This window comes from Ranitomeya variabilis, chromosome 2 (genome assembly GCF_051348905.1).
Source record: "Ranitomeya variabilis isolate aRanVar5 chromosome 2, aRanVar5.hap1, whole genome shotgun sequence".
NCBI classification, from domain to species: domain Eukaryota; kingdom Metazoa; phylum Chordata; class Amphibia; order Anura; family Dendrobatidae; genus Ranitomeya; species Ranitomeya variabilis.
The window spans coordinates 74,436,003-74,448,760 of NC_135233.1; the positions used below are offsets into that span (position 1 = coordinate 74,436,003).

General features: G+C 40.5%; 1 protein-coding gene across 1 annotated transcript in view; it reads right to left on the reverse strand.

The window, feature by feature from the left end:
• Positions 1–11,138: 11,138 nt before the first annotated feature.
• Positions 11,139–12,758, reverse strand: part of MACROD2 (mono-ADP ribosylhydrolase 2) — a 2,853,334-nt gene continuing 2,851,714 nt past the window's right edge. Inside the window, exon 22 of the mRNA XM_077282574.1 lies at positions 11,139–11,704. Within this exon, the coding sequence (XP_077138689.1) occupies positions 11,685–11,704 (20 nt within the window). The 3' untranslated portion in view covers positions 11,139–11,684. The remainder of the gene's footprint in view (positions 11,705–12,758) is intronic.

Sequence of the window (12,758 nt, forward strand, 5' to 3'; positions counted from 1 at the left end):
GTTCTCTACCGAGGCGAAGCTATTGGACTGCTTATGTTAATGAAATTGGCAGGAAAATAATAAACTAGCGGGTGTTGCTTTCCATTGCCAAGTACTAATAACATGCCATTTGAGGACATCACAATGCATCAGTCAACTATCCGAACATTGGAATCTCGATCATCGACTCTCTAAAAGCTTTATTTGAACATTTTGTCAGTGAATTATGGCAATGATTGATGAGATTCATTGACTCCAAGCGACTGTAAATGGGATTTGGTTTCAATAACCTTGTGAAATTTTGTATCTGGACGTGTTGAGCCGATTGTGTTACCTCTGTTGGCTGGTAAAGGACTCAGAGTGCTTTCACATTGTGTTTAGGCACCTGTTTAGCGGCTCGTGTCGGGGCTTACTTACGAATCCCCCACAAAATGGGATTTGGATGTATGCACAGATGGAGCCATAGATTATAATGATGCTGACAGAGCGAACGTGAGCTCTGCCGTGCATAATTTTGGGGAGTGTACACCTACTGGAAGAAGACACTCAGACATAGTAGACTATGCCTGAAAATGATGCCCGTCAGAGCTCACATTTTCTCTGTTGGTACCATTAGAGTCTATGGCCCCATCGGCGCATTCGTCCAATCCCATTTTGCAGGGTGTCAGGACTTAAGGCCCGATGGAGCCCCTGAACAGATGTCTAAGCGCAATGTGAAAGCACCCTTAGCTTTGGTATCCCTTGTAGAGCAGCTACTCACAGGGAGATCTGCATTGTGTAAAATGGTTGTCCATACCCCAGAATTCACAACAGGGGTTCTATGCATTACAAGGTGGAGGGGTGTCTTGTTTAGGACACTGAACCATGTTATATATAATTAACCTTACAGAAACTTCAATTCTTGTTCTCCAATTTGAGCAATTGATATCTCTTTATCAGTTGTTTCAGGATCCTTAAACGTTTTTCATTTTTTTTAATGAGATTAATAAAGTAGTTAAAGAGAAAGCCTGTCTGTCCCCAAGATCACATATCTTTAGTTCTGAGAACCTTAAATACAGATGCTTCATATGGCAAGTCTTAATACATTTCATGCATCTTTATTTTTTTAGAATCTCCTAAATCCAGAAAATGAAATTTATGCTTGCTATGAGAAGAGGAAGCATAGCGTTCCGTAAATCTTTGTGCCTATTTTTGGCTTTTAACCTATTAAATTTGACTGATCATTGTTGGCTATACCTCTTATACTGAACCCCGTTTACTTTTGGAAAGTGGCAAGGTTGCAAATGTTCATGCTACTATAATGTGCCATAATTTGTGGGTTGTTTTTTTTTAACACTACAAACAATTTTCTTTACATTTAAGCCCTAAACAACTTATGATATACATTTTCAGCACCAGTCACTAACAGGCTGCATGAAGCGGGCTCTGAAGCTGAGCTAGCTCCACATGCGGTAGATGCCGGATATTTTACATAACTAGCATCTGTTTCAAGCAGCAGCAGATGGAGCAGAACTCTGAACGATGCTGTTAACCATTTAGATGCTGCTGTCATTTGTCAATCACAGGGAGATGTTGAGTTACCATAGCCCCCTTAACTGCCAGTCTTAGTCCTCCTGTGAAGCTGCGCTAAAGGCTGATCTTCAGAGGAGAACCAAAATGTTGCTATGTACAGCAATACTTTAGTAAGCGATTGAATGATTCCAGGTTCAGGTACCCATGGGAACTAAAAAATAAAACTAAAAAAAAAAAGTTTAAGAAATATAAAAAACAACATTACCCACCTTTTCCTCTTGAAGAAGAATAAATAAAAAAATGAAAAAAAAACCCCAAAAAACATATTTTGCATATTTGTGTCCGAAATAGTCTAATCTAAAAAAATATAACATTACTTTTTTTGGCAGCACTTCCAAAAGAAACTATCAAAATTTCATATGCACTCCAAAATGGTATCCACTCAACGCACAAAAAAACAAACCATCAGCCAATTCCATGGATATAAAAGTTATGTCTCTCATAATATGGTGACACAAGAAGCATTTTTTTAATCTACAAAATATATATTAAAAAATCTTATACATTTGGTCCCACTGTAATCATCCTGACCTGACCTGAAGAATCATAACACCAGGTCTACTTTACCACACCATGAATGTTGTAAAAACAAAACCTCAGAAAACAATAGCGGAATTGTCTTTTACCTCATTTGGAATTTTTTCCCCACTTTTCAGTACATTATTTGTTATTAAAATCTACAACTCATTCTGCAAAAAAAACCAATCCCGCATACATCTATGGTGACAGAAAAAAAACAAAACAAAAAAAAGTATTTCACTGGGAATAAAAGGAAGAAAAAACAAAATAGTAACAACAAAAAAAATGCCTGGATCCTTGACCTCTTTACCACCCAGTCTGTTTTCACCTGCCTGACAAGGCCAATTTTTTCAATTCTGACCAGTGTCACGCTATGTAATAACTTTGGAATGTTTCAAAGTATCCCCACCAATTCTGAGATTTTTTTTGTGACATGTTGCACGTTATATTAGTGGTAAATTTAGGTCAATATGATTTGCTTTTATTTATGAAAATATAAAAAAATTAAACATTCAGTAATTTTCAAACTTTCAATTTTAATGCCCTTAAACCAGAGCGTTATAGCACACAAAATAGATAATAGATAACATATACCACATGTCATCATTTTTGAAACATTATGGTTTTTGCTAGGAACTAAAGGTACCGTCACACTAAGCGACGCTGCAGCGATAGCGACAGCAATGCCGATCGCTGCAGCGTCGCTGTGTGGTCGCTGGAGAGCTGTCACACAGACCGCTCTCCAGCGACCAGCGATGCCGAGGTCCCCGGGTAACCAGGGTAAACATCGGGTTGCTAAGCGCAGGGCCGCGCTTAGTAACCCGATGTTTACCCTGGTTACCAGCGTAAAAGTTAAAAAAACAAACAGTACATGCTCACCTGCGCGTCCCCCAGCCTCTGCATCCTGACGCTGACTGAGCTCCGGCCCTAACAGCAGAGCGGTGACGTCACCGCTGTTGCTTTCACTTTCAGTTTAGGGCCGGCGCTTTAGTGTCAGGAAGCAGAGGCTGGGGGACGCGCAGGTGAGTATGTACTGTTTGTTTTTTTAACTTTTACGCTGGTAACCAGGGTAAACATCGGGTTACTAAGCGCGGCCCTGCGCTTAGTAACCCGATGTTTACCCTGGTTACCAGTGTAAAATATCGCTGGTATCGTCGCTTTTGCTGTCAAACACGGCGATACACGGCGACCTAGCGACCAAATAATGTGCAGACCTTCTAGCAGCGACCAGCAATTTCACAGCGGGATCCAGATCGCTGCTGCGTGTCAAATACAGCGATATCGCTATCCAGGTCGCTGCAACGTCACAGATCGCTGGCTATATCGCCTAGTGTGACGGTACCTTTAGAAAGGTTTATCAGCAATTTGTAATTTTTCCAACAAAATGTACAAAACCATTTTTTTTTTTAGGTAACACATCCCTTTTGAAGTGAATTGAGGGCCTTATATAGCAGAAAATACCCAAAGGTAAAACTTACACCCCTAAAAGTGCTCAAACCCACATTCAAGAAGTTTAATAACCCTTTAGGGGCTTTAACAGAATTAAACCAATGTGGAAGGAAAAAATAAAAATGTTTATTTTTCCCACCAAAACATTGACTTAGCCCCAAATGTTGCATTGTTAAAAGGGTAACAGGAGAAAATGGACCATACAATCTGTTGTGCAATTTCTCCTAAGTTAATCAATACCCTATATATGGAAAAGTACTGTTTTGGTACAAGGCAGGGCTCAAAAGGGAAGGATCACCAGTCAACTTTTGGGGTGCCAAAATGACTGAAATAGATAGTGGATGCCATTTTACATTTGCAGAGCACCTGATGTGCCTAAACAGTGAAAACCCCTCACAAGTAACCCCATTTTGGAAACTACACACCTCAAGGAACTTATAAAATTCTGTGAAGCACCTGTGGGTTCAAGGTGATCACCACACATCTATGTAACGTTGAGCAGTGAAACTAAATAAAAACATGCTGCAGCTGGCTGAGCCATAGTTTGGGTTGCCATGATAATGATCTTGCCCTCACTATGCCGTCGCAGGGATGCCGATCAGACAGGATAGGGAGTCCCCTCCCTCTCCCAGACTTCTAAATGCTGCAATTGATATGGATCATTTAGGCAGTTAAAATGCCCATGGCTCAGTGGGTCCACATCCACCGTCATCACACCTCACACTACTTTGACACAAGAATCCTATGCTTGTGTGCCTAAAAAGTAAATAGAAAAGAGAAGGTTCATATTCATAAATGCCAACATAAATGGAACCCAAAAAGGTAGTAAGTAGTCATAAAATTTAACTTTTAATATAAATAATTTAAAAAAGGACTAACAACAACCAAACAACGGAAACACACCAAAAAATTTGCACTCTAGGTAATCCCAATAAACTATACTCTAGCTTTGAAACCTGCCTACCAGTGCAGGTTGGCACCCTGAAATAAATACCACGCAATTGGTGCCCCTGCGGCTGTCCTTCTCTGCCCTGGAAAGCCCTAGATACAGTACAGACCAAAAGTTTGGACACATCTCATTTAATGATTTTTCTGTATTTTCATGACTATGAAAATTGTACATTCACACTGAAGGCATCAAAACTATTTATTAACAAATGTGGAATTATATACTTAACAAAAAAGTGTGAACAACTGAAATTATGTCTTATATTCTTCAAAGTAGCCACCTTTTGCTTTGATGACAGCTTTGCACACTCTTGGCATTCTCTTGATGAGCTTCAAGAGGTAGTCAGCGGGAATGGCTTTCACTTCACAGGTGTGCCCTGTCAGGTTTAATAAGTGGGATTTCTTGCCTTATAAATGGGGTTGGGACCATCAGTTGTGTTGTGCAGAAGTCTGGTGGATAGACAGCTGATAGTCCTACTGAATAGACTGTTAGAATTTGTATTATGGCAAGAAAAAAGCAGCTACGTAAAGAAAAACGAGTGGCCATCATTACTTTAAGAAATGAAGGTCAGTCAGTCCGAAAAATTGGGAAAACTTTGAAAGTGTCCCCAAGTGCAGTGGCAAAAGCCATCAAGAGCTACAAAGATACTGGCTCACATGAGGGCCGCCCCAGGAAAGGAAGACCAAGAGTCACCTCTGCTTCTGAGGATAAGTTTATCCGAGTCACCAGCCTCAGAAATCGCAGGTTAACAGCAGCTCAGATTAGAGACCAGGTCAATGCCACACAGAGTTCTAGCAGCAGACACATCTCTACAACAACTGTTAAGAAGAGACTTTGTGCAGCAGGCCTTCATGGTAAAATAGCTGCTATGAAACCACTGCTAAGGACAGGCAACAAGCAGAAGAGACTTGTTTGGGCTAGAGAACACAAGGAATGGACATTAGACCAGTGGAAATCTGTGCTTTGGTCTGATGAGTCCAAATTTGAGATCTTTGGTTCCAACCACGTGTCTTTGTGCGACGCAGAAAAGGTGAACGGATGGACTCTACATGTCTGGTTCCCACCGTGAAGCATGGAGGAGGAGGTGTGATGGTGTGGGGGTGCTTTGCTGGTGACACTGTTGAGAAATTATTCAAAATTGAAGGCATACTGAACCAGCATGGCTACCACAGCATCTTGCAGTGGCATGCTATTCCGTCCGGTTTGCGTTTAGTTGGACCATCATTTATTTTTCAGCAGGACAATGACCCCAAACACACCTCCAGGCTGTGTACGGGCTATTTGACCAAGAAGGAGTGTGATGGGGTGCTACGCCAGATGACCTGGCCTCCACAGTCACCAGACCTGAACCAATCGAGATGGTTTGGGGTGAGCTGTACCGCAGAGTGAAGGCAAAAGGGCTAAGCATCTCTGAGAACTCCTTCAAGATTGTTGGAAGACCATTCCCGGTGAGTACCTCTAGAAGCTCATCAAGAGAATGTCAAGAGTGTGCTAAACAGTCATCAAAGCAAAAGGTGGCTACTTTGAAGAACCTAGAATATAAGACATAATTTCAGCTGTTTCACACTTTTTTGTTAAGTATATAATTCCACATGTGTTAATTCATAGTTTTGATGCCTTCAGTGTGAATGTACAATTTTCATAGTCATGAAAATGCAGAAAAATCTTTAAATGAGAAGGTGTGTCCAAAATTTTGGTCTGTACTGTAAGTGATGATGATTACCCACTCACATCAAATTTGGGGTTAGTCACAGATAAACAACCGGGGCATGAGGGCAAAGCATAGCAATGAGTAACAGTCCTTACCAGAAATATAGTAAACTGCACCAGAGGGGTATTTTTCCCAGTCATCTGTCAATGAAAGATCCTTATCTTAACTGAATTACAACAGCATGGCCGATGATTTTGCAGCATCGGCCATGGCTGGATTGTAATATTTCACCAAATTTCATAGGTGAAATATTACAAATTGCTCTGATTCAGAGCGATCGTAGCCAAGTGGGGGCAAAGCCACCCCCCTGGGCTAAAGTACCACTCCCCCTGTCCCTGCAGATTGGGTGAAATTGGAGTTAACCCTTTCACCCAATCTGAGAGACGCAATCCCTCCATGACGCCACATAGGCGTCACAGGTCGGATTGGCACCGACTTTCATGACGCCTACGTGGCGTCACAGGTCGGGAAGGGGTTAAGGAGCTGAAACTCCTAAACCCGTCATCCAATTTTAATGTGGTTCCCCTTAAATGAAAGCTGAAAGTCTAAACTTCAACTGCATCTGAATTGTTTTGTTTAAAATTCATTGTGGTAATGTCTATAACCAAAATTAGAAAAATGTTGTCTCTGTCCAAATATATATGGAATTAACTGTATATGGGGTCTTGACCCCTACTCGTCCCCCAACAGAACACAGCCTCTGGATTGTAGGGAGTGAAGCCAGAAGTACCAATAAGGGGGAATGTCTTATGTAAAGGTAGATTGTCAAACATAAGGATTACTGCCCCAAATAAATTGGAGGCGACTTCAGACTGCAACTGCATGCCGACATGTGCGCTCCTAAATATGCATTACTTCCTGGTACCTCCGATAGAGAGTACGACGCAGCACCAGAAATGGAAACCGGAAGTGCATCATCCATCACCATAGTGTGAACATAGGGAAAGCAACATACCATGGCATTAAAGGTGCTCCTCTGCCATCCGATGTGCAGGGGCCAGGGAGTCCATACAAAAGATGCACCCACATTCTTTTTTGAGTAATTTTTTGTCAAAATCCCATCCTCTGGGGTTTGGTCTAACTACCTCTATGACAAAGAACGAGATTTCATTTAAATTGCCCTTTTGAACCCTATTCATATGTCTCGCTAGTGGAGTATCGTGCTTGTGTCTCACATCTCCTATGTGCTCGCCCGCTCTCCTTCTGAATTCTCTCACGGTTTATCTATGTAATCCTAGGGCATGCACAGGCCACTGAGTAAATGAGGTACATGGTTTTGCTATTAGAGAATTTACATTGGTAAAAACTTTTGCCAGAGGATGAGCTGCAAAGGAACTTACAGGGTTTCATCCACCTACAATTAATACATTCTCTCCACATTTGAAAAAGCCACAAACCTTGCAGTCCAACTAGGTGCCCCCTGACACAGGTATTTTAAAGAAGTTATTGTCACACAGTGTGGGAAGACTAAGTGCAACACGAAGGAATGATGGGAAGGAAGTCCAGACACTAGGGAACGGGTGAGTGGAGACCCCTAGGCAGATCTGATAACACCCTACCCACTCTACCATCCCTACTAACTTGGTTGCTCACCAATCACTGAGTAGGAAACCTAAGCCCTGGATAGGGAAGGGGAGGGGATGTGCACTGGTCAATCCCCACTGTAAACTAAAGACAGAAAAGTACACAGACAAGAGGAATGTGAACGTAGCTTCAGTAGACTCAGGGAGGCAACACCAAATGTCCTAAAACAGGTCCAGAGAGGAAGTTAGCCAACTGCTATAGCTCCAAGCCTTCACAAGGGAAAATATGAATATTACCAGCGACTCTCTGCAACAGACTGGGGGGATTTATAAACCCCCAGGTCCAGGTGTGTAAACTAAAGCCAGAGGTATTTTGCCGCTGGATCCAAGAGTCAGACAGATTAAGGAGGCATCTGTAATGTCAAACGCAGAGACCTTTTGCAGCCAGATGCACAGAGACAGTCTGTTGCATCTGTCACACCCGTGACAGCTATGCACAAGGTTATCCCTTATCTAGCGACCTTTCCTATAGGTGACCATTGGTGAGACACACACCATCCCCTCCAGGTCGGGGTCAGCGGTCAAGATACCCAATGCTTATTTAGGACCTTCAGGACATGTTTGTGTTGGCAATCAAAAGTACCAATGATACTGGCATATTCAGAGACTGTCTGAATAGGTTTTGACTGGGTATGAAGTGGTTGACCTCTATCTCTGGATAAGGCATGTGTGAACTCTGTCTCAACAATGTGTCAGGGTTATCCCTTGTAATGGAACCTCCTCTTCATATCAATAGATAGTGTATGAAAGTCATCCATGCCAGAGCAGTTCCTCCTCAGCCTCAAGAACCAGCCCTTAGGGATGCCACCTTTGAGAGCTCACAGGTGTCCAAACTAGGAGACAGTTGAGGTGTTAAAAAGGTGTCTTGTTTCATCTTATCTTGAACCAATTCTGACATAGGGTGTTTCACCTAGGTTTACACTTTCAAGGATTTTTTCAAAACCGGTTTACTCATTGCTATATTGTGCCCTCATTCCCAAGTTGTTTATCTGTGACTACCGCCAAATTTGATGTGAGTGTGGGATCGTCATCACCTATCTAAGGCTTTCCGGGGCAGAGAAGGACAGCCGCCAAGGAGTGGGGGCACCAATTGCATGCAATTTAATTCTGGGTGCCCACCTCTGCTGGTAGGCAGGTTTCAAGGTGAGGGTACAGTTTAAAGGGATTACCCAGAGTGCACATTTTGGTGTGGTGTTTTCCATTGTTTGGTGGTTGTTCTTTTTTAAATTACTTATTACCTTTGTGGATTCCCTTTATGAAATCTAGTGCCTACCTGAAAATGCCTACATGCTCCATATGGCTGCCATGTAGGCTGTGCTTTTGTTAAAACATTTTTTGTGGGAAAAACGCTTTAAGGTTTATACAAAACTTTTATTATGACTCATTCACATAGCTGTGGGTTTCCGTATGCCAGCACTCTGTTTTCTTACAGATTCTGTATGAAAAAAGTAAAAATAATACCCATCACAGGCTCCACTTTACTTTATTGTGCTCATGATTAGAGCCATGGATATAATAGATGGCATTCGTATGTGGTTCTGTAGCATGAGCCAGATGGACTTCTACTCAATGAAATACTTATTAGAAATAATTCTGGGCTACAATCAGTGGCACAATGAGGTGGTGTTATTGTCAGGTTGCAAGTATAAAGGGGCCCAGGTCTGCCTGCAGTGACAGCATTGACAATTTTATTTTACTATATGAATATACTCTATTATATATGCTATAACAAAGGATTTTTTTTTTCACAAAATCCAGTCTTTGGTTTGGCTTCTTCGAAGAGCCAACCACTATATGGTACCTAGCCGAGCCATTCAAATTAGCTTTCTTTGTGACTGGTGACAAAAGCGAGGATATTTTTGTTAACATTTTCTGTCCACCAGCCTACTAGAGCGACAAATTACTCCTTTTCTTAGAATAGCATAATGTCTTTACATACATAATCATCATTTGCTGGAAAAGGCAGAAAAATTATATTTTTGAATTATTTGGGATTTTAACTAATTCATAAACTAAATGTTTATATGGAAAATGCATCATTAGGTACAAGATTAACAAGCGAGGAGTAGAAAGCACAAAAAAAGCTAATCTGATTTCTTTTTTGGGTAAAAAAGAACCATAGAATAGCAGCTAATTCAGTAACAGAAAGCTAAAGCTTTCAGCATGCCAAAAATAAATTATTCTAGCACAGTGGGATGGGAATGTTTGAATATTCAAGAGAAACACAAATGCTAGAAACACATTGTAATCATTTCCCACAGTAATTGGAACGTGTTTCACACAACATCAACCATCGACACATGCTGTGCCTTCTCTCAAAGTCATGTATTTGGTACAGATTAAAATGATAGTGTGTCCCCTTTTTAAAAGAAAGTACACAAACTCCTTGGGTTCTTCTGAACACATTGCAGCTATAGCAGAATGTCGCAAGTGGAGTATAGAAAAGGTGTCAATGCGGCTTGACAAAATGTATATTTGGGGTCGATAAACAGTTTACTACATAACAATACTTCGAATTCATACTGCCATAGGCACTACTAGTCTACCATAAACAGTGGATGAATGTTAGCTGAACCAACCAATATCCACAGTCTATGTGTATGGCCTCACAACTCTCCATATCGGACTCTTTGGGACACCTGGAAGAATGATTTTCTGGAGAAAAAAAGGTGTTGTGTCACATCAACAGCAACATTTTTATCCAAGGGAGTAGGTTCACTCACAATTTTGCCAAAGAAGCAATACCACTCAAGGACCCTTGAGGAAGCCATCTCCTGTGCCGATATGTGTAGGGTCCTCCTTCGCATATGATGCTTTTTCTATGAGCCAGATCACGTGGTTGACTATGCACATGGTACCTTATTGCACATTGTCACTACTTTCATATTCTTTTGATAATGCATTATTTATGTATCATTATCTGTACATGTGTATTGAACATCTTTTGATCATTGAATACTCTTTGAGACTTTGACATTGCTTAAAGGGCAGTGTCAATGTATATCTATTTCGGATATCCATTATATTTATATTGATTATCATAATAACCAATGGGCACACATTTTAAAATACCATATTTGTATTTGTCCTGCCTAGACTTTTGCTACATAATAAAGATTTATAATGTTAAAATTTAGGAAGTGTATGCTTCTTTCCTCTTTCTTTGAATTGCTTATCTTTTACATGTATTGTTTTTAGCTCTACTTTAATATACAGGTGTTGAGCACCCCACTGGGATTTCTGATAATCTAGATCTTTCATGATGTCTTTTGTACGCAATAGAATTACAACATTAGTTTTTTTTTAACTGTTAAAAAAAATAAAACGTAGAAAAATGGCTCCAGACATTCTATAATTACATCCAGACGGGCTGATAAAGAGTGTGACACATTCTTGCAGTTCAAACAATTGTGCATTTTATTAGTTTTCATGTATTAGCGGAATTTAACTTAGAAAGGAGTAAAAATCACATTAGGAAACCCATGAGGCTTATCCATTGAAGAATAAGATATTTCACAGGATGCCTCTACTAATTTTTGTATCTGTCAACATTGAATGACGTGTGGCAAAGCCAAATCACCGAGCGGATTTGAAAAAAGAATGAAAATAAAGCTGAGAGTAGGTAGATCATTAATATCAACTTTCAGAACTTTAAATTTATGAAGGATCATCATCCAAAAGATACATTTTAATTTGGATGTAATTTACCATTTTAAAGAAAAAGAGGACCTAAACCTAAAAGCAATAGCAAAAAGAAAATAATGCATCAAATTTATATTGTTTAAATGATAATTAGAAGTGAAATCAAGTAATACTCCTATCTTATAACCATTAGCCCTGAAAGCAACAATCTAGCGCAGTCTTGTCCTCTATTGGAATGAAGTCTCATCTGTCATCCAGCTTCATTGATCCATTTATCTTCCTACTTCTCAGATGCGGCTGCTATAAGGAAACAGACAAATGCCAAGTTATTTTTCATGTTTTTTTATATTTTTTTTCTTTGTTCATATTGCCAGCAATCATAGGATTTAATTATAGGTGATTAATGACTAGTGTATGAAGTAAAAAAAATTCCAAACCTTTTTATCATGAATAACCACTGAAAACCTTTTAGAGAAACTGAACAAATGTAACTGTACAAGTTCTAGGGAAGTCCATGAAAACAAAGTTAAGAAAAAACAACCCTTAATTAAACGTTCCAATAATGTTTTTAAGGTTATTTGCGTATATCCGACACTCACGGTCCTAGTATGGACCACGGTTGGACTCTTGACTAGAGATGAGCGAATTTGATTGGGTCAGGGCTTATTCAGCAAGCTATAGTGCTTACTGAATAAGCTGCAAAGGGAACCCGGCTACCTGGATCGCTCTGGCTGATCAGCTGTTGGCTCCACAGCTGCATGTGTCGCGGCTGTGTGATAGCCACGACACATGCATGGAAAGCCCATTTATTGGGCTGCGGAGCTGAATAGCTGATCAGCCGGAGCCATCCAGGAAGCCGGGTTCCGTCTGCAGCTTATTCGGTTAATGCTATAGCTTGCCGAATAAGCCCTGACCAGATCAAATTAGCTCATCTCTACTCTTGACCCAAAGTCTACAGCCTCATATACACATATATACCTAGGTGACTAATGACTATGTGATGTGGTCAGTTCGTGAGTCAGTACATCAAGATCTATACATGACCCCTAAATAGTGGATCTGTGAAACCAGACCAAGTGATAGAAGAATATGCCACCTCTTAATGATCTTTGTGAGTGCAACCACTGAAACACCAAACAATCTGGAGGATAAATGGGCCTCAGCTGTGGCTCAACACTGTAGTCCACATTTTTTTTCTCTGCAAAACGAAGAGGACAAGGAGTACAGAAAAAATCCATTTAAAAATGGCAGAAATATTTTATTACAATAACGTCATATCACCACAATCAATAACGATTACAAAAGAGAGGGACACATATATATGTGCAGGGCCCCCTAGGAAGCCCAAGCAAAA